Here is a 22,894-nt window from a genome sequence, read left to right as displayed (position 1 = left end):
CCCGATGATACATATTGCAATTGCATGATTGGGTATTTTTTGATCAGCTTTTGGACAAAAGCAATATGATTTTAAGGTTTTACTTTAAAAATATTCCAGTTGAAAATAATGGAAAGTTGGTGCTCGAACAACTGCGTGACGGTCGTTATCAAAAATGTGTTGGTGCCAGCTCTAAAATTGACCCAGCACCATTAACAACGGCGCAAACAGTGTGTCAAAAAAACGCTTGGTCTTTGGGATTGACAGCATCGAAAAACCTTCCTAAAAATCTACAAACCGTCCTAGAATTTGAGGTATGTAATCTGATTATGACTCTGACTTGTGAACCGATTGGGAGTTCAGTGTTTCCTAGCTATGTCACTTTTTATTTTACTTTAATAATGCTATTTTTTGTCACACATCCCATGACAGACGAGTCAAAATCTACTCGTTTCGAGAGAGACGAAATTGACATTGACTTTTTGAGTTGACATGCATGACTAAACTAGAGATGCTTAATTATATGTTGCCATGTCAAGTTGTTGTCATCTTGTGTTTTGATAATTATGTGGGTGCATTGAAGTTTGAGGGGAGCTAGTACTAGTAAGTAGTAGTACGTCATGTACGTAAAGTAAAGTAGGCCTAAAACAAACAAGTGTTTTAAAATAAAAGTAGCCTGGTAGTACTACTCGTTAGGGATAACTTTCCGTATGGCGCCACCACTTTTTCACTCATTTTTACAAAAAGGGATATATCAATCAGGTAAATTAGATACTATATTATTTTATTTCAAATGAAAAAGTGGTGGCGCCATACGGAAACTTTTCCTTTACTATTTTTGATAACTTTCCCGTCCGGGAAAGGTTTCCATTATGGCTCCACCACTTTTTCATTCGATACGAAAATATAATACAATGTAGGCCTAGGCCCTATCTTATTCATTAGCCTACCTCAATAATGTCATGTGAATGAGATATCCCTTTTTGTAAAAAATATAGTGAAAACTGGTGGCGCCATACAGAAGAAAGTTATCCAAATTGGATACCATTCATATTGAATGAAAAAGTGGTGGCGTGAAACAGAAACTTGTTATGTTTGTGTAACTTGACAGACCACTGAACAGTCTGACAGTGAGTGAACACAATTTGCTATTGTTATAAATTATGAAATTGACTTAGGCCTACTTAGCTTAGGCTAGAAAAAGAAAATTATGCTATGGTTGTACTTCAACACTGCACAAACATTAACAATGGGTGCGTTCGATTAGCTCCCCTGTGTCGACCCCAAGGTGCTTACTCGGGTGAGCCTAGCCTTTAGTCAAGGCGCATGCAGCACACCGGATAGCACGCACAGCCCCCAAAAATGTACGAAAAAAGACTATCACCGCGAGCGGTGAAGCGCCTTTACCAACTCGTTTTAGGGGCCTTATGTTTTTCTTTACATTTGCCAACGATTTTCGTGGGAGAAAATGTAACGAATTTGCATTGAATGTTCTTGTGACGTCATGCAAGTAATTGTGGCTTCTTATTGGCCAGCAAACTCACCACGCTAATGCATTATGCATTACATTTTCTCCCACCAAAATCGTTGGCAAATGTAAAGAAAAACATATATAAGGCCCCTTAACAAGTTGGTAAAGGCGCTTCGCCGCTCGCGGTGATAGTCTTTTTTCGTGCGTTACATTTTTGGGGATGTGCTTGCCATCCGGTGTGCCGCGTGCGCCTTGACTAAAGGCTAGGGTGAGCCCTGACAAGAGCTTATTGAACGATGGCTCATCCACTCGCTCGTGGTGACGCCATGCACCTAGGGCCTGCCCCAAAGTGACCCACTCCACAAGCATGGCACTTGGGGCTGACCCGGGTAAGCCCCTGGAATGACGTCAAAGCTATTCGAACATACCGGGGGCAGACCGTGGTAGGCCCAGGGAAGCTCATCGAACCACCCATTGTACTGTACATATTGTGTAGGTGTTTCGTACATAAACAACTCATTTTCTCACTATAAAGCAACTCCATGTCAGCAAACTACTGAGTGATTTGAAGGCAATCCCCACTTTCATTTTTCTGGGCTTTCACCCTAATCACGTCTTTACTTGAAGCAATGGACACTATTGGTCATTGTCAAAGACCATTTTTCTCACTTGGTGTATCTCAACATAATGCATAAAATAACAAACCTGTAAAAATTTGAACTCAATTGGTCGTCAAAGTTGCGAGATAACTACACCACATGAAGTTGTGTGCTTTCAGACGCTTGATTTCGAGATCTCAAATTTTAAACTTGAGGTCTCGAAATCAAATTCGTGGAAAATTACATCTTTCTCAAAAACTATGTCACTTTAGAGGGAGCCAATTCTCACAATGTTATATACCATGAACCTCTCCCTATTTACTTCTCAACAAGTAATGTTTTATGCTAACATTTATTTTGAGTAATTACCAATAGTTAGTGTCCACTGCCTTTAATAATCTTTACTTCATTTTGATACATGTAGGTAACTTGTGATTCTTCGGTCATGGAGAGTGCAAGAAAACCTCAACTGAGCGACCTACGACTCAAACGACTCGCTTACTTTGATCAACACTATCCCCAAAGTCCGAGCCCACCCTCAAAAGAGAAACCAAGCACGACCAACTCTCCATTGAAAACAAACGGACAAACAGAACGAAATGGACCCAAGACCAGTTCAAGTTATGGAGCCACAACTTACAGCCAGACTGGTGCCATTCCTAAATCAAGCAAGAAAACGCAGCATTACTTTCTTGATACTAATGGAAAAGATAAACGAAATTCTCGGAAGGGTAATAGACCCGAGAGCAATGGAATCAGTTATCAACAAGTTGCGGAAAAAAGAAAATCAACGATGGAGATGATTAACTCTGAGGAGTTTGAGATATCTAACGATGTTGAAGAGATTTTCCGATCGCACAAACCAAGATCTCGAGCAAACGGAAGTGTTGACAAAGTAGTTCATCTTTCGACTACAAAACCACCAATTCAAGGCAGTTACGAAACTGCCTCAAGCGATTATGAGGCTCAACTCAGAAATCATCTTCAAAAACCACATCGCCAGGGTTTAAACGTTGAAATAACGAGAAAGTCAAAAGCAGTTTTAAAAAGAGATGATGCATCTACTGATGTGAGAGATTATGTTGATTCAAGAACTCATACTGATTTAATTGGTGATCATTTTGTTTCAAGACAGTATGATTCAAGAGATAACTCGTCCTCAACAAATAAGGATTATCTCGCTGATCAGGAATTTTCAAGAGATGGCATAGATTTCGGAGATCAAGGTGATTTGAAAGATCCAGCTGATTACAGATATCATCTCGATTTCACAGAGCGTCTTGACAGAGGAGATAAGACATCCTCCAGTGTTCATAGAGAGCATCTTGATTCAAGAAAGAAACACTTAAAGAAGTACATCTATCGCCAGGATGACGCTATTGTGCAGCCAGCGGTGAGGGCAGCAGACGACCACAGTGCGGTGTACGCGCAGAATATACTACACCAGATGACGGAGGTGCGTCAGATGAGGAATGAAATGCATGGCGAACTCTTGGCCGGTTCATCGCATCACGACCCGAGGATGAAGCCAGTAGCTCCGGTTGGCCGTCAAGAACCATTATCAAGTGAGAAAGCAGTCGAGGGCATATTCACTCCCATGCCATCAAGCTTAAAACACGATGTAAGGAGGTCTTGGAAACAGCAAGTTTCTGAAGAAGGTGAGATGGTCGATGTCATTCCATCAAACGATTCTGTTCATTTGACTTCCAAGAAAGTCTCCAAACATCAGTCGCCATCTTTCCATAGCTCAGATTTAGACAAGAATGACGGCGGTGGGGATACCCTCAATGTCCCTCAAGGAAATACCTCCTCGGAATCTCTGGAGAATGACATGACCTTTGACCTCGGGGCTTTACAGGAAGCAGCTAAGCAAGGAGATGAGATCCTGAGAAAATACATTCAAAGTCTGAGCAAGAACTTGAAGAAGAAGAAGTTAGCGAAGGAGACAAGTTCATCGAGAGCTCAACATAATCTTGAGTCCAATAACCGTGGTTTTGATGAAGAAGATGTGAGCTTTTCAGAGCCTGCAGAAGGTCCTTTAAAGGAAAAGTCTTCAAAATCAGAAAACCATTACACACCTAAGGTTTCCCAACCCGCAATAACTTCAAGAGAATTGGAGGGCCTGGGGCTGTTTGAGGACCTTAGAGTGAAAAGCAACTTGCCCCAGCCATCAAGTCACCAAGATTCATCTGAGCTTGATAACACTTGGGAAGATGAAGTTGGTGAAGAAATTATTGACCAAGCTAGGGATGACCTTGATGAGGACCTTGGTTTAAGCACTCACCGTCCTCAAGAAAGACCGTTCTCTCCTCTCAAACAAGTGACTACGTTCAACGAGGTTAAGCCTGCCCGAGACCAGGAATTCTACGGGACAGAAAGTAGTTTTAAAAGTACCCTTGATGCATCCGACCGTTTGCGCGACCCCGAACTGCCTTTGCCGAAGAAGTCAAGGAGTCGACAAGCATGTTCCTTAAACTCTCAAAGTGAGCAAGAAGAGGCCGCCACCTGCAATAACATTGACGATTTCTTTTCAACGGATAAATCTTTACGTGATGATAAGTTGGAAAACAAGCAAGGTCACTCTAAAACTAAAGAAAAGTCAAGTTCTGTTTCTACACGTGCTGTCCGCTTGAACAATTTAGACGCCAACACCAATGAAGACATACTAATGAACTCTGCCCCTCTCCCACTTCCTTTGGGAACTGAAATCGGTAACTTTCTTTGCTCCGAGCAGAGTACAGACTCTGATCCAGATCGATTGACGAAAAGTGGCGCATTCAAACCCAGACCACCAAACAAAGAAAGGAAAAGTTCTCAAGTAAAACGACATAAACCTAAAAATAGTTCCGAAGCTCTTGTGAGGAATCCAAGTCCGAGGCGGCCAAAGACTCCAGAGCGACACGTTGATGGGGTCAGAGAACATCATGAAAGGAGAAGAGACCATCAGAAAAAGATCTCTCCTCGTAAAAGTCAAATTCAACAAGTGGAAAGTAGTGCATTTGAGTCAAACAAGTTGACTCTTGGTAAAGAAAGAGTTGAAAAGGATGACTTGATGGTTGAAGATATCTTCAAGACATCACAGAGTCTACCGACTGCTGAACCACTCTTGGTCGGACCAGCTGGTGACGCTCCCAAACTGGATGATGTTCAAAACCAAAATGTTAAGACGTGCCCAGAGTGTAATGGTTTAAACACAACCCTGAGCTCTTCATGTCAGGTTTGTGGAGCTGTTTTTCTCGATGGAAAATCACGAGACCAAGAAGGTTCTGTTCTTCAATTTGTCGACAAGTTAGATCTTTCTGCTGCTCCTGCTTATACTGACCGTACTGATATGACCACAGGGAGTGCGTGGGACATCCAAGTGTCACAACAAGTTCAAGATGAAGATCTTCTTAGAAAAGGCGCTGACAATGTGGCCACTGTGATGGGAAAAATTGCCAATTTCGTTCCTAGATTGAGCATCGATGGCGGTGGAGACTTCCAAAGAGTGGCAAGTCCAGGTGTGGTTGAAGAGGTGCTTGGGGGACAAGGCAATGGTAAAAGCGTCAAAGGAGGTGACTTGCCAACAAGAGTTGATGCGTGGCTCGCTGCTAACGAAACTGGAAGACGCTCTAAAGTCCTTGATATGGACCCCAACAATCCTGATAGTCAACCAGCAGCTCATGAAGTGACCTTCGACCTTCCACACCAAGATGACGTAAGCAAACTACATGTATTGAACGAGAACGGCCGCGATAGACAACTCAAACCTCGTCCAAGCAGTGCTGGGCCGCAGAGGAGCAGCCAGGGTGTTGCACGGCCAAAATCTTCGACCAACAAGAGCAGAACGGGACAACTGATTGACAGTCCAATGTATAACAGACGCTGGGCAACGTCCAGCTCCACATGGGGTTCAAGACGGTCAGTTGGAGATGGTCTACAGGCCAGTGGCCAAAGGCTACCCTTGGCTGATTCATTAACAGCATCTGGCTCCCCCTTGGTGCAGACAAAGAGGCCAGCATCAGCGAAGTCCCGACCAGCCCCGCCTAAGGGCGATATCGAACCAGGGGTCAGAGGTCACAAGTCACGACCTAAATCAGCAAGTTGGAGGTCGAGAGAATCAAAAGACGTCAGGGAAGGGCAGAGCCAAGAGATGATGAAGGAGGAGTTTCTTGCAGTCAACTCAGCACAACTCAAAGGTAATTGTTGATACTGTTAAAACAACATCTTAAAACCCTGCACAACAACTTGAACTTTTTCTTAGTTCATCTTCTTATCATCTTAAAACCCTGCACAACAACTTGAACTTTTTCTTAGTTCATCTTCTTACCAATGCAAACGAACAGACATTTTTTTTGTAGTTGTCCAAGAAACTTTGTTTGAACACTTCACCCAATGCGTTTGTTTACAAATCCCTCATTATCAACTGCATCTCTGGCGCAGCATTCACAAACAGACACCAACCCCCAGGAACCTGAGAAACGATTCAAACATGAATAAATTCTCAATCACCCCATTTTCAAAACCATATTACTTCAAAAGGAATCCTTTCTCAAATTAGTTTTAAATACTAACAGCTATACAGTGCTTTTCACTAAGTAAGTTTTTATTGTCATTCATTGTTTATGTTGGAGTATTTACTTGTCTACAGTATGACCCTACCTTTTATTGTTTTATGGGGTAGTCATGACTGATTTAGTGAAGACAGAAAGATTGAATATACATTTTGATGATCTTTTTTTTTTGTTAACAGAAGGTCTAGCTTCCAGAGCATTGAATACATCCTCAAGCCATAACATCCCTCCTCTAACTCTCCAGCTCATGTGTGATGTAAGTATATCAGACATCTCAAAATAGCCAACGTTTATTTCACACAATTTTGTGCTGGGCCAGGTACATGTACATGTAGGGAGAGCGTTTCATAAAGCTGGGTACATTCAGGGATGAGATGTTTCAGTCTTTTGTCTGATTTCAGTCTTTTTTAAGAGTCTACCTGGTAATAAAGAATACTTTTCTTCAAATTAAATAAGACATGCTCTTGGATCTACTTCTCTAGCACTGAGGATACTGTTCCCAAAAGCTCCTTAGAATCTATAACTACAAAGGGGGGATCAAAAGGTTGAAATGCCATAATTTCAATGTATCCCCGAAGATTTGAATCCCAGTTTTAGACAATTTTGTCGGCATTGACTCTCATCCCTGTACATTTTAGGGGTTGAAGAACAATCCGCACGCCCCCAATTGTGGCATATTTGGTTGAGCAGAAAGCAGAGCTCACGACTCTCCCTGATTCTGTGCTGGGCCAGTTAGTACATTAGTTTGGAAAATCTTATAGTCGACTAATTGCTTTCTATTGTCAGCAAAACCTCAGTGAATGTCAAATGGTAGGCCTATACCAAAAACACAAATTCTGGTGAATCACATTTATAACAAAATTAGTTTATTGAAAATATGACACAAACTGTCTTTACATCTGGGAGGAGATGTAAATTGATCAGCACCTAAATACACTATACACTATTAATAATTGTCAAAGACCAGTCTTCTCACTTGATGTATCTCAACATGCGTAAAAAAAAAAACCTGTAAAAATTTGAGCTCAATTGGTCGTCGAAGTTGTGAGATAATAATAAAGAAAAAAAAAACACTCTTGTCACACGAAGTTGTGTGCTTTCAGATGCCTGATTTTGAGGTCTCGAAATTAAATTCGTAAAAAATTACTTCTTCCTCGAAAACTACGTCACTTCAGAGGGAGCTGTTTCTCACAATGTTTTATACTATCAACAGCTCACCATTACTTGTTAACAAGTAAGGTTTTATGCTAACAATTATTTTCAGTAATTACCAATAGTGTCCACTGCCTTTAATAACCAGCATTAAAGGGACTGCAACGCTGTGCATATTGTTATCTTGAAGACTCATCAAATTGTTCTTTACTCGTTGACAGAGTCCGAGAGGTGGCGAGGGTCTCTCTATCTGGGAGCTTCTACCAGATGAAATTCTACTTCATATCTTCAGTTATTTGAGCTTCTCTGATCTCATCCAATGTGCTGTCAGCTGCTCCAGGTTTCATCGTATTGCTATGGATGATACTTTGTGTGAGTAGGCATTCAGATATTATGTGCAAGCTTGGGCGATATCGATTTATTTTATTCACGATATATCGCCGATAATATATCGCGATTTTCGATATAATCGTGATTAATTAAATTTGACATCATCAGTCTTCAAACTCCAAGTGAAAGTTGTAGAAGAGACAGTCATAGCATAAGAGAGGTGTTCTAATGACCTATTTTACTGGTTTTACTCCAAACCTATGGGGTGCAAGATGTCTCAGCTAGGAAATACATCGTGATATTGCGATATTGAATCGATATCGCGATATATCGCGATATATTGATATTTCCATTAAAACCAAATCGATCTGATATCGAAATCGTTTCCAAATTAATATCGCGATATTCGATAATATCATGATATCACCCAAGCTTAATTATGTGTTTTGAGGCATTGCATGTTGAGGTATCAATATATTATATTTGGTTTGCGGTAACACCATGTGTGTGTCTACTTGCCAGGTAGAGTTTGTTTTTTAGGGAACTGTCTTGCTATACATATATTTTTGGGATTGTTTGGGAGACTTCTCAGTTCTGAAAAGAACGAAAAACTTGATACAACATATGGGTGTGATCTTAATAATAATAATAATAATAAGTTCTTATAATAATAAAGCGATAGACCAAGACTTGGCTGCAGCGCCATTGCTGGGGTGCTGGCAGCGCAATGTTTCATACTCAAAGACATTATTATTATTCTTAGATTGACATACTTGTACATGTAAGTTCTTGCATGCTCTGCAGGAGTTTCTAGGAATGACTTAAAGACAGTGTACACTATTGGTAACTGTCAAAGAATAGTCTTCACAGTTTGTGTATCTCAACATATGCACAAAATAACAAACCTGTGAACATTTGAGTTCAATCGGTCGTCGAATTAGCGGGATAATAATGAAAGAAAAATCACCCTTGTCACACGAAGTTGTGTGCTTTCTGATGCTTGATTTCGAGACCTCAAATTCTAAACTTGAGGTCTCAAAATCAAATTCATGGAAAATTACTTCTTTCTCGAAAACTACATCACTTCAGAGGGAGGTGTTTCTCACAATGTTTTATACTATCAACCTCTCCCTATTACTTGTAATCAAGAAAGGTTTTATGATGATAAATTATTTTGTGTAATTACCAATAGTGTCCACTGCCTTTAACCTAGTCTCTGTTGTAAACACAGGGAGAACAATTGGACTCCACAAGAGGCAGGTCACAGACTTCTGGCTGACCCAGATTGGTGAGAGACATCCTGTCAGCCTGTCAATCACTCAATGCCATGGTAACATCGTTACAGAGAATGGATTGCGCAATCTCTTCCGCAGCTGTGCGGACAGCCTTCAGGTAAAACAAATGAAATTTGTTATCATTTTTGGGGTTGAACAAAGAATTGACAAGAGTGAGATTCGAACCAACGACCTCCGGATTAACGTGCCGGCGCTCTACCAACTGAGCTATCTAGCCCTATACTGGCGGTGTCCCTATTTTGTCAATATCTTTGTTCGGGGGTGCCAATCAGAAGCCATACAACCGTTAACTGCCGTGTAGCCAGGGATCACACCCAAATTACGATACAACCTGGGAAGCGGCAGCTAGGGGATCACCATAAGGGGATGCGACTTTTTGGTTTCAGATATCAATATAAACCACAAGGGAAACTGACTGGGTAAGTTTTGAAATGATTTTTGGGGTTGAACAAAGAATTGACTAGAGTGGGATTCGAACCAACGACCTCTGGATTAGCGTGCCAGCGCTCTACCAACTGAGCGATCTAGCCCTATATTGGCAGTGTCCCTATTTTGTTATCATTCACAATTTTGTTTTGTACACCCAGAACAGTTTTGGAATTTCCTCATGTCTTTGTTGACAGTCAGTATGTACATTTTGTTTAAAAACCGCTATGAAATGGTTCAGTGGGTTTGTTTCTGTAAAGCCTGGTTCATACTTCCTGCAAATGCAAATGTGAAGCGAATTGTGGCGTCACATGTCTGTTTTGGCAGGGAATGTATGTCAGGAGTTGAGCACAGTTCAACCGTTGTGAAGTATTCGTTTGAGAATTTGTGGTGTCAAAGTTCGTATCGCATTATCATTCACAGCAAGTATGAACCAGGCTTAAATACACTGGACACTATTTATAATTGTCAAAGACCAGTCTTCTCACTTGGTGCATCTCAACATATTCATAAAATACCTATTCTGTGAAAATTTGAGCTCAATTGGTCATTGAAGTTGCGAGATAATAGTGAAAGAAAAAACACCCTTGTTACCTGAAGTTGTGTGCTTCCAGATGATTGATTTCGAGACCCCAAAATCTAATTCTGAGGTCTCAAAATCAAATTCGTGGAAAATAACTTCTTTCTCAAAAACTACGTTACTTTAGAGGTAGCCGTTTATCACAATGTGTATACTATCAACAACTCCCATTACTCGTTTCCAAGTAAGGTTTTTTGCCAATAGTTATTTTGAGTAATTACCAATAGTGTCCACTGCTTTTACTGGTTTGTTTTTGTAAAGCCTGATTTATACTTCCTGCAAATGCAAATATGAAGCAAATTTTTGAACCACAGGGATGTTTTGGCAGGGAATGTATGTTACGAGTTGAGCACAGTTTAACTGTTGCAAAGTATTCATTGAGAATTTGTGGTGTCAAAGTTCGTATCGCATTTGCATTCGCAGACAGTATGAACCAGGCTTAACAGTGAGAAGAAGAATATGCTTACCAATTTTAAGTCTGATTATGTTTACTGCTATTTGTTTCAGGAGTTGAATGTAAGCGGATGTACAGGTGGGGACTTGACCGGTGACTCTTTACTCCTACACGCTTCAAGATGTCAATATCTAACGTCCCTAGACGCTAGCTGGTGCCAAGTCACTGATAATGGACTGGCTGCAATATCAGACAGCTGCAAAAGGTATGGATTCACTTCATGGGGCCAGTTTCATAGAGCTGCTTAAGCACAAAATTTTGCTTAAGCAAAAAATTCATTGCTTAGTAAAATCAGATTACTGGCCAAGACTCCACTTAATTGTTATGCTAAGTAAACAACAGCTAAATACTAGTCATAAGCAATGTATATGGCATGACATTTTGGCCAGTAACATGTGTAAAAAAAGCGAGCTATTTCTGTGCTTAAGCAAATTTTTTGCTTAAGCAGCTCTATGAAATTGGCCCATGGTCTGATTATTCATTCGGAACAGTTCGTTTTCCCTTCAGTTTCTTTCAAAGACAAACTTTCTGTGAGAACTTGAGAACCACCAACTGAAAACATACATGCTTGACGGCGTCTCGAAGCACTCGGGATTAGTTTTCTACAAGGTATACAGAGCTATGTTTGAAATATAAAACTGAGTTATTAACATAGCACCATGTCACAGTTTGCATGGTGCTGTGGTGCATCTGCATCTGCGAATTCCTTCTCTATTATGTGCTGGGCTCTAGGTCACATGACCCCAGCCAGAACCGGGGAACTTAAGAATTGCCATTTCAGCACCACCATGAAATGTCACCAGGCTCTCAGGGTCTATTAACATCACATTCAAAGTATGAAGCAATTAATGTTTTAAGCAAGACACTTTTTGCTTAAAAACAAAAGTGTGAAGGCCGGGACTCAATCCCACACTCTACTTATAGCGTTCTTTAAAATGTGCTTTTAATCAGTTTACGTTGGATATGGTTTGAATGCAGGTTGACCTCTCTATGTCTGAATGGATGCCAGTCAGTTTCTGATGAATGTCTTAGGAAAGTCATCACTAGACATGGAAAGAGGTGAGTAGTTATATAATTTGACCTGCAATAAGTGGATAACTGACACACAGTTTAGGCAGTGAACTCCAGCATCTGCAAAACAAGGCCGCTCGGCTAGTATTTGCGTGTGGTCGTGACCAGCCTTCTGCCGGCCTGATTGCAATGCTGCATTGGCTCCCTGTTAAAGAACGTATAACCTTCAAAATGTTCACTCATGTATACAAAATTCTCCACACCCAATCTCCATCATATCTGGTTGAACTTGTTCATTCCCACAACTCCAATACTGCTGATGAATACAGGCAACAACTCCAGTCATCAGCTGATCAGACCCGGCTTTCCGTTCCTAGAACTAGACGGAAAGCTGGGGATAGCTCATTCTCCATAGCTGCCCCTCGCCTATGGAATGAGCTCCCCGCGGGTCTGAGAGAGGCGATCTCGTTGCCTGTATTGAAAAGCCTCCTCAAGACATTTCTTTTTCCCCACCCATCCTAGTTTGTTTGTTTTTCTTTTGTTGTCATAGTCTCATGTAAAGCGCTCTGTTCTCCGTAGAGCGCTATATAAATGCTTCATATTATTATTATTATTAACTCTGTTCACACGAGTAGCTAACTTCGCTGCTAAACTTGTATCATGCATCTTGTTTTTCTTTTCACATTCAAACTAGGGCTGGGCTTCACTCAGCTGTACGCAAACTGTAGACGTCTCTGCTTTACGGTTTTGGATTGTCATATATACCTCCTTATATTAACAAGAACCTTCACTGTTTCCTTCTCAGTTTACAAGTCCTTGAAGTGTTGGGATGTCTTCAGTTGTCACCTGAGACTCTACGATTGATCGGCAAAGAATGCAGACATCTTCGCACTCTTAATATCGGACAATGCTATAGGGTAAGTCTCTAGCCTGATGGTGCTCGATTTCTTCGGAATAGTCTTCCTGTGCATACATGTATTTGCCAGGCTAGTTCTTTACACGGGTTTAAATTGTCAAAGACCAGTACTCTCACTTGGTGTATCGCAACATATGCATAAAATAACAAGCCTGTGAAAATTTTGACTCAATTGGTCATCGAAGTTGCAAGAAAATGATGAAAGAAAAAACACCCTTGTTGTACAAAATAGTGTGCTTTCAGATTGGAATAAAAGGCTTCTGGCCAGAAGCCTTTTATTATTTTAGTGAGTATTTACCTCTTTCTCAAAAACTACGTTACTTCAGAGGGAGTCGTTTCTCGCAATGTTTTATACTATCAACAGCTCTCCATTGCTTGTTACCAAGTAAGATTTTATGTCAAGCCAATAGTATCCAGTTCCTTTAATATACATACATGTATGTCCGAGACCTTTTACAAAAATATCATCAAAAAATATCATCAAAAAAGCATAATGTAAAACCTTTGTCTGTTCACATGACCTGTTTTAAAGCCATTGGACCCTTTCGGTAAACAGTATTGTCCAAGGCCCACACTTCGTGTATCACAACTTCTATATAAAATAACAAACCTGTGAAAATTTAGGCTCAATCGGTCATCAGAGTCGGTGGAGAAAATAACGGAAAAACCCACCCATGTTTCCACACGTTTCCATAATTCCACTTGTTTCTGCACGTTTCGCCGTGTCATGACATGTGTTTAAAATAAATCCGTAATGCTCGCTATCGAGAATTGATATTGTTTTACTGTTTTCTCAAAAAGTAAAGCATTTCATTGAATAATATTTCAAGAGATGTCTTTCACCACTACCTTCTGTAAACCCTGTAAGTTATTTGCAAATCTGTGAATTTTTTTTTTTTTCTGTACCGAAAGGGTGCAATGGCTTTAACACAAGCCTTTGCTTTCCACATTGATAAATCCATCATTCACTAAGCATCAAAAGTAATTACACATACACATCCGCACCTGGTAATGGCCTATGCACGTTTCAGACATTAGTCATGTTAGTACACAGTAAGTCTTCTACAACCAAGAGTTTCATAATACTTCCTTTTCATCCTGTGATCCATTTTGGTAGCAATAAACATCATTAATAATAATAAAAAACAATGATAATGTAATCTAGTCACTAGTAGTGTTAAAGGGAAGATACACGTTTGGTAATTTGTCAAAGGCCAGTCTTCTCACTTGGTGTATCCCAACATATAAGCATAAAATAACAAGCCTTTGGAAATTTGGGCTCAATTGGTCATCGAAGTTGCGAGAAAATGATGAAAGAAAAAACACCCTTGTCACACGAAGTTGTGTGCATTTAGATGGTTGATTTTGAGACCTCAAGTTCTAAATCTGAGGTCTCGAAATCAAATTCGTGGAAAATTACTTCTCTCTATCAAAAACTATGGCACTTCAGAGGGAGCCGTTTCTCACAATGTTTTATACCATCAACCTCTCCCCATTACTCGTCACCAAGAAAGGTTTTTTGCTAATAATTATTTTGAGTAATTACCAATAGTGTCCACTGCCTTTAAAGGGAAGGTACATGTTTGGTAATTGTCAAAGACCAGTCTTCTCACTTGGTGTATCCAATCATAACCATAAAATACCAAGCCTGTAAAAATTTGGGCTCAATTGGTCATCGAAGTTGCGAGAAAATGATGAAAGAAAAAACACCCTTGTTGGACGAATTTGTGTGCTTTCAGATAGGAATAAAAGACTTCTAGCTAGAAGTCTTTTAGTATTTTAGTGAGAAATTAAGTCTTTTAGTATTTTAGTGAGAAATTACCTCTTTCTCAAAAGCTCTGTTACTTCAGAGGGAGTCGTTTCCCACAATGTTTTATACTATCAACAGTTCTGCAATGATCGTTACCAAGTCAGTTTTTAAGTTAATATTTGTTTTGAGTAATTACCAAACTTGTACCTTCCCTTTAAAGCCATTGGACCCTTTCGGTAAACAGTATTGTCCAAGGCCCATACTTCGTGTACCACAACTTCTATATAAAATAACAAACCTGTGAAAATTTAGGCTCAATCGTTCATCGGAGTCGGGAGAAAATAACGGGAAAACCCACCCTTGTATCCACGCGTTTCGCCGTGTCATAACATGTGTTTAAAATAAATCCGTAATTCTCGTTAACGAGAATTGATATTGTTTTGCTGTTTTCTCAAAAAGTAAAGCATTTCATGGAATAATATTTCAAGAGAAGTCTTTCACCACTACCTTCTGTAAACCCTGTAAGTCATTTGTAAATCTGTGAACTTTTTTGTTTTTTTCTTAACCGAAAGGGTCCAATGGCTTTAAACAAATACTAATAATTCAACATATTTTTCACTGCAATGACTATGTTAAATGGAATGCAATAATTGTTCATGGATTGCAAAACTTTATTTTAAAGAATATTTGAGTTGGAGCATCCAGCGTACCTGAAAATGAACTTTTGCCCGGAAATTTAAGCAAAGTAAGAAGCGGAAAAGACCAACTCCCTGTTTAGCTTCGAGCGTTAAGAATAAGTGTTACCGGTAAACCCCGCTGGATGATGCATGTTTCTGCCATGAGAGAATCCATTCCGACAACCCAGAAGCTTAAGTGCATAAATTGCTTTAAGGGACAATTGATTTCTGACACCTGTAGTGTAGACAGATGGTTCGCCCCCATTCTTATCATTTCTCGTCTTAATCTTAAAGGAAACAGACCTTTGCAGGCATGATACTTCACGCAGGCACCGAAGGCAATCGCCTCCATGCCTTGGTGGTCTTGTAATGCTGCAGTAGAAATTTATAATTTACCCATAGGGTGCCCTTTACCAAAAAGAAAATGGCTTGGTGCCCTTGCCCTTTCAAAAACGAAGCATACAGGCCTGCTTTGTCAAGGTTAAAGTGAAGGTATATGTGTGGTACATGTACATTGTAATCAAGCTTTAAGTTAAAGGAACACGTTGCCTTGGATCGGACGAGTTGGTCTATAAAAAGCGTTTGTAACCCTTTTTTATAAAATGCATATGGTTGGAAAGATGTTTTAAAAGTAGAATACAATGATCCACACAGGTTTGCCTCAAAATTGCATGGTTTTCCTTTTACTGTGCGAACTAACACGGTCGGCCATTTATGGGAGTCAAAAATTTGACTCCCATAAATGGCCGACCGTGTTAGTCGACGAGGTAAAAGGAAAACCGTGCAATTTCGAGGCATGTTTGTGTGGATCATTGTATTCTACTTTTACAACATCTTTCTACCCATATGCATTTTATAAAAAACAGTTACAAACGCTTTTCAAAGACTCACTCGACCGATCCAAGGCAACGTGTTCCTTTAATAGCAATACAAACCTTAGATTAGAAACCTACAGCCGTGTATTGATAGTGTAAGGCATTTTGGGAAACATTTCCCTTCTATAATAAGCTTAAAGTCAGTGGACACTATTGGTAGTTACTGAAAATAATTATTAGCATAAAAATTTGGTAACGAGTAATTGGGAGCTGTTAATAGTGTACAACATTGTGAGAAACGGCTCCCTCTGCTGAAGTAACGTAGTTTTTCAAGAAAAAATCAAGCATCTGGAAGCACATAACTTCGGGTGACAAGGGTGTTTTTTCTTCCATTATTATCTCGCAACTTCGATGACCAACTCAGTTCATATTTTCACAGGTTTGTTATTTTATTCATATGTTGAGATACACCAAGTGAGAAGACTGATCTTTGACAATCACCAATAGTGTACTGTGTTTTTAAAGAGTGATTACCAAACTTCCAATTAGTTTAGTTCGTTAGATTTTTCATGTCCCCAAACTGTGTTGGCTATCCATAGGGTTTTGTCCTACATTGCTGTCTGTACATGTAGCTTTGATGTCTCAGTGCAGGTGTCTTACCTCAAACCTATGCCATGTATGCCTTCCCTTTTAATAAAGTGATGAGATTGTCTTTGTCTATTGCCAGGTGACTGATGACTGCATTAGTGTCTTAGCTGGACATCTAAGAAATCTTCAACATTTAGATCTCAGAGGCTGCAAGCAGGTAATTAATCAATCTTTAGTTTTTGAAAGTCTTTCCGAATCTCTGACTCGCAGATCAATTCTGAAAAAAGAAAAGAAAAAAATAATAGAATTAGAAATAATAATAGATTGGAATAACAATATATAGAATTATATAATTGTAATTATAGGTTTTCTCGGTCAAATTCGGAAAATGAGCAGTCAATTTCATTTTCATGCGTTTGAATTAAAGCTGTTTTGCCTCTCCAGTTGTTACTACGTTTCAAATTCAAAATTCGGTCATTCAATTTTGTTTTGAGTCAAGTCAAATTCCTTTAGCACTCTGTTCCATTTAGCGTATCGTCATTCTTTTTCGTGACACACACGCCTCAAGGGCCGTCTGCGAGTTTGAATGGTGCTTTGATGAATTGTTAAATTGAATGAATATTTTGTTAAATCGAATGACGCAACATTACATTTGACTAATCATAAAACAAAATCGAATTACCCTTTTCAGTAGCATTCAATTTCGCGCGAAATAGAATAGATTGGTGGTAAATTTGGCTGCTCATTTGCCGAAATTGACAGAGAAAACCTATATTAGACAAAATATTTATTATATTAAGTGTAACTATAAAAATAATAATTAATTGTAGTGAGCCTACTGCCAAAATAAATCAACAAAGTTTCTAGACAAGAGAAATCAGAAAAAGCTGTTTGCAACCTGCTTTCATTCATTCAAACTGATATTTATTTCCATACTTCATGAAAACAGAGTACAAACAATGTTTTTAAGGAATAACCAATAAACAAAGCTATTTAATGAGGGTGAGAAAAATAAATAAATAGAGTATGGAGGCATCATTTTACAATGGCAAAACCAAAAGACCTATGGTATTTATGCAAAAAAGTGTCCCTTGTTTTTTGTTTTACTTGATAAGGGAAACCACACAGTTTTAAGGATATTTGTGTGAATTACTACTTTTGAAACCTCTTAGTCCAAAACCTCTTGTTCAAAGGCGATCTGTCTCTTAAAGTGTGGTTGGCCATTTTGTCTTTTGCAATAAGCCTATTCAGAGTTTCAGCTGCGCATGTCAGCAGGTATTGTCAAAAGGTCACTAGAGAGCAACAAATTGCTTTGTCAGCAGTAACAGACAAGCGCAGTTAGAACTCCGGATATGTAGACTTATTGCAACATTTATTATGTTTACAATTAAGATTTATATTTATATTTTCAGATAAGAGATTCGTGTATAAGAAAGATCGTCAGGAACTGTAAGAGACTGATTAATCTTGTCTTAGCTAATTGCAACCACATCACTAATGCTGCTATCATCGAGATTGCAACGTATCTCTCAACCATCAGGTAAATTATACAAATTTAGTAGATTGAAATTTGCGTCAGGATAAAGAATATCACTTTTGGCTTTACCCATTATATACAAAGTGACTTGAGCACACTAGTCGAAACGCTGAGAACAATTAAGAACTCACTCTTCTAGTAGAAGAAAGTGTGCTGTGAATTAACAAGCATGACCTTCAACCCCCCCCCCCCCAAGGGACATTGGTAAATTTGTGTCATAAGAAGCCATGTGAAAGCTTGTTAAATAATCACACGAGGACAGACTACCGGCACCCATTACTGATGACCTTTCTTACAGGTACTCATGTGAAAGCGGCCTTTTTTTCTCTTTTCTTTTACAAGGCCTTAAAGGCACACTATTGGTAGCTACTCAAATTAATTGCAAAGCATAAACAATTGGTAACAAGCATTGTAGAGCTGTTGATAGTATAAGACATTGTGAGAAAGACTACCATCTGAAGGAACATGGTTTTTGAGAAAGAGAGAAAGAAGTAATTTCTCACTAAAATAAAAAAGACTTAAGCTGAAGTCTTTTTAGTTATGCTTCTGAAATCACTCAAATGCAACCAGTTTTTGTTCTTTCATTATTCTCTTGCAAATTTGATGACCAATTGAGGCAAAATCTTCACAATTTTTTTAATTTTATGCACATTATGTTGGGATACACTCGGTGTGAGAATACTGGTCTTTGACAACTACCAAACGTGTCCAGTGCCTTCAAGGAGAACAATGTGATCAGCCAGCTTAGGGGAACTGATTTGTGGATTTGCCGTGGGCAAGAATAAACGAGAAAATGTGATCAAGTCCTTATGGTGTAGATGAGGGTTGTTCATATGTCCTTAGCACCCCAGCCCCTGCGGCAAATGACACTCTAGTTCCGGCTTTACGCTTCTGCTTCATGTGCATGAGAAATGTAATAGATTAGTTTCATTTTGTGTGATCTAGTAGGGTCGAACTTTGGTAGTGATCCAGAAAATAAAATTGTGGAATTAATATCTGAAAACTGACATGTACTTGTTTTAAAGATTGTAATGGTAGAAAGTACCTGTGAAACTATAATGTTTGTAGTGTCCTCGTTGATTAGAAATCAAGAAGAGCATTTGAAGCTGAGAAACGAATCGCCCGAATCACATGATACATTTCTCGGAATTCTGAGGGTTGGTGTCCGGTACATGATTGGTGCGGCCAAAGATGCATTGTTTACCTATAGACCTTTATCAGGGTGTGGCCATCTACTCCATTCCAACTCATTGTAACCAAACTGAGGCTGGACGAAATAAAAGTCTGGTGCCATGTTTGCGCAATGAATGTCAGCATTCATTACTGTTATTGGAAACCGGGAACATGACCAAGATGGTAAAAACCAATTATATAGGATGATAAGTTTCTGTTTTTGATTGATACATTATTTTCCTTCTTCTTTCTTGTTTTCTTTTCAGATCTTTGGATGTCTCAGGATGTAAGAAAGTAAACAATGAAGGAGTGCGTTCCTTAGCAACCTGTTGTCATCACTTGACCTCACTTGATGTCAGCTCAACAGGGGTTGACCACAAAAGGTAATCAACTGAACTCAACGGGGGCAGGATTGGTAATTGTAGGGTACAGGAGTGATACAAAGATGCAAGGACCAACTTGTTGTTTACCTTCGGTAAAAAAAGTCCTGGGTCCTCCCCAGGGCTGCATTCAACAGGGAAAAGAGATAATAATAATATTGAAGTCTTATATAGCACACGTATCTACCAAACAAGGTACTTAACACGCGGAACAGAATATATGAAAACGTTCAGAAAGATAGGTTATTGCAGAGATGAATTCTGAGACCCAATTATGTAGCACCTTTTAATGGTTTACAAGGTGCTATGGCGCATACAGCAGCCACAGCCAGGAACACCGGGGCGCACCCCTTCTCTTTTCGATAAAAAGTTCACTGCTTTTACATGCGTTACACAACATGGGACCAACAACTTTACGAAGGAGGAAGCAATGGTTAAGTGTCTTGTTTAAGGACACAAGTGTCATGGCTGGGGATTCGAACCAACACTCTGCTGATCAGAAACTCCAGAGTTTGAACTCGTTGTCCTTCGACGCTTCCACACTTCCAGATCCAGTGGGAAAAGGGATTTACATGTAGGTGTGTTGGAACAAAAGGTGTCGGAACATGCCCAGATACATAGTTATCATATAATCCTGACTGATAACATTTTGTTTTTCCCGTTGTCTTCAGCGTCTCTGCTCTGGCCAGTTATTGTAACAAGACGCTTGTGTCAGCTCGCTTCAACTGTTGTAAGGACATCACAGAGGCCGCAACAATCAAGCTGCTTAAAAACTGCAAAAAGTAAGTCTAACTTTCGAAGAAGTCGTTTGCAATTACCATTCTGTTGTGCCTAAGCGAAGAATGCCTATGACTTTGAGAATGCAAGCGCACAACCTGTGAAATACGCATGACTTAGGTGAAATCAAACTGCTTAAAAACTACTTAAAGTAAGACTAGCTGGCAACCACTGAATGTGTATTTAACTTTTGCCTATTCCTTTCACTTTATTGCTCCTGTATTTCGATTGATTCTTGAATGCTAATCATATATTTTATTGTCTGTATTTATGAAGTGTGTTATCCTTTGCCTATTCCTTTTCTTTCAATCATTCCTGTATTTCATTTTATTGCTCCTGTATTTCGATTGACTCTTATATGCTAATCGTATATTTAATTGTCTGCATTAATTTATGAAGTGTGTTATCCTTTGCCCATTCCTTTCTTTCAATTATTCCTGTATTTCGATTGATTCTTTTATGCAAACTGTATATTTAATTGTCTGCATTAATTTATGGAGTGTGTTAAACTTTGCCTATTCCTTTCTTTCAATTATTCCTGTATTTCGATTGATTCTTTTATGCAAACTGTATATTTAATTGTCTGCATTAATTTATGGAGTGTGTTAAACTTTGCCTATTCCTTTCTTTCAATTATTCATGTATTTCGATTGTATATTTGATTGGTCTACATTCATGAAGTGCATTACTCTTGCCTATTCCTTTCATTTTATTGTTCCTGTATTTCGATTGATTCCTGTATGCTAATTCTATATTTCATTGTCTGCATTTATGAAGTGTGTTATCCTTTGCCTATTCCTATCTTTCAATTATTCATGTATTTTGATTGTATTGCATTGTCTACATTTATGAAGTGTATTACTCTTGCCTATTCCTTTGATTTAATTGCTCATGTATTTTGATTGATTCTTTTATGCTAATTATATTTTCATTGTCTGCATTTATGAAGTGTAGTATTGTTTTGCTCAACGATTCTTTTTGTATTCAATACCTCATTCTTAGGACTCCTTTAAGGATCTAGAAGTTTCATGCTCTTGAGACCTGTTTACAGATTTTTCAACAAGTTTATTGTCTTCTTATTTTTACATATTGGTATCTTTAAAGCACCTCAAGTGTATTTTTAGGTGGATTGTGGTGCTTTATAAATACTGCTTATTATTATTACTATTAAATTCATTGCACACTCATAATGCCTTGACTTACCTATTCATATACGCCAAGCTAACTATCTTCTGATTGTCCAGGGACTTTTAAAGTCTGTTTGAATGACATCATTTTTGTAACAAATTGCTTCAAACTACATTGTGTTTCATTGTTTGATGTTTTATGTTGCCCATAGGGGCTACTGCATTATGTACCATGTAGGCCTACATGTCTTTTTATATTATTTACTACGTACAAAATTACGGGTTATATTGTCATCCTTTTTTTGGCTTTTTCTGTGAATAAGTATAGGCCTAACTCTATTGTTAATTTTTTCAAGTAACAAATTGTATTATTTTGTTTTTAAAAGGGGGCTGCTAAAGACCCTAATTCAGTTTTGTGATCCACTCATTTTCAAATACATTAAAGATAGAGGCCTCATGAAGGTTCGGTAAACGTACATTTTAATGGGACACGTTGCCTTGGATCGGGCGAGTTGGTCTATAAAAAGCTTTTTAAAACTGTTTGTTATAAAATGGATATGGTTATAGAAGGATGTTTTCTCAATTTTTTTTAGTATAATGATCCACACAAATATACCTTGGAGTTGCATGGTTTTCCTTTTACTTCGTGAACTAAAGTGGTCGGCCTTTTTTTGTTGAGTCAAAAACCAAATGGCTGACCGTGCATGTGCAAACAGTGCAATTTCGAGGCTTATTTGTGTGGATCATTATATTCTACTATGCAAAAATCTTTCTAACTATATCGATTTCATAAAAAAAAACGGTTTCAAAATTTTTCATAGACCATCTCGCCCGATTCAAGGCAGTGTGACCTGATCAGTTGCTGATATATTATTTTATTTTTCTTGACCTTATAGACTGAAGACACTGCACCTTTATGGAGTGAAAGGGCTTCGTAACCTCGGTGTGTTAAAGCAGCAGTATCCATGTCTCCAGTTTGGATGAGATTCTTAAAGGGAAGGTATGCATTTGAAGGCCTGATACTTCATGGAGGCAATGAAGGCGATCACCTCCATGCCCCTGGTCCCGGCGTCGTTGCCCTTTCAAAAACGAAGCAATCAGGCCTATGTTTGGTGTATCACTCTTAAAATTAATGGCCACAAAATCTTTTTGGTTAGAAGCCTACAGCAAGCAGCTTTCGATAGTGACAAGTGCCATCAAAATGGTACTTGAATAGTACTGAAGTACTAGAACCAAGTACTTGAAGTCAGAGTTCAATTACATTTTCAGTCAAGTATGAGGCGAGTATAAAAAAGTGCTATCGA

The 22,894-nt window shown here is 38.9% G+C and overlaps 1 protein-coding gene and 1 non-coding gene across 2 annotated transcripts; one reads left to right on the top strand and one right to left on the bottom strand.

Moving 5' to 3' along the window:
- Positions 1 to 207: 207 nt before the first annotated feature.
- LOC117305872 lies at positions 208 to 22,647 on the top strand. Its single transcript, XM_033790757.1, has 13 exons — positions 208 to 293; positions 2,474 to 6,227; positions 6,782 to 6,858; positions 7,976 to 8,126; positions 9,316 to 9,476; positions 10,893 to 11,044; positions 11,818 to 11,898; positions 12,656 to 12,767; positions 16,736 to 16,813; positions 18,009 to 18,136; positions 19,573 to 19,689; positions 20,358 to 20,468; positions 22,487 to 22,647. Exons 2-13 carry the CDS (start codon positions 2,495 to 2,497, stop codon positions 22,572 to 22,574), a joined length of 4,989 nt encoding a protein of 1,662 aa, XP_033646648.1. The 5' UTR covers positions 208 to 293; positions 2,474 to 2,494; the 3' UTR covers positions 22,575 to 22,647.
- Positions 9,837 to 9,909, bottom strand: Trnas-gcu. The gene has a single exon. It is a non-coding gene; the product is annotated as a tRNA-Ser (tRNA).
- Positions 22,648 to 22,894: the final 247 nt, after the last annotated feature.

This window comes from Asterias rubens, unplaced genomic scaffold (genome assembly GCF_902459465.1).
Source record: "Asterias rubens unplaced genomic scaffold, eAstRub1.3, whole genome shotgun sequence".
In the NCBI taxonomy this organism is placed as follows: Eukaryota; Metazoa; Echinodermata; class Asteroidea; order Forcipulatida; family Asteriidae; genus Asterias; species Asterias rubens.
The sequence above is the reverse complement of the archived record's forward strand: the minus strand, read 5'-3'. Positions and strand labels throughout refer to the sequence as shown.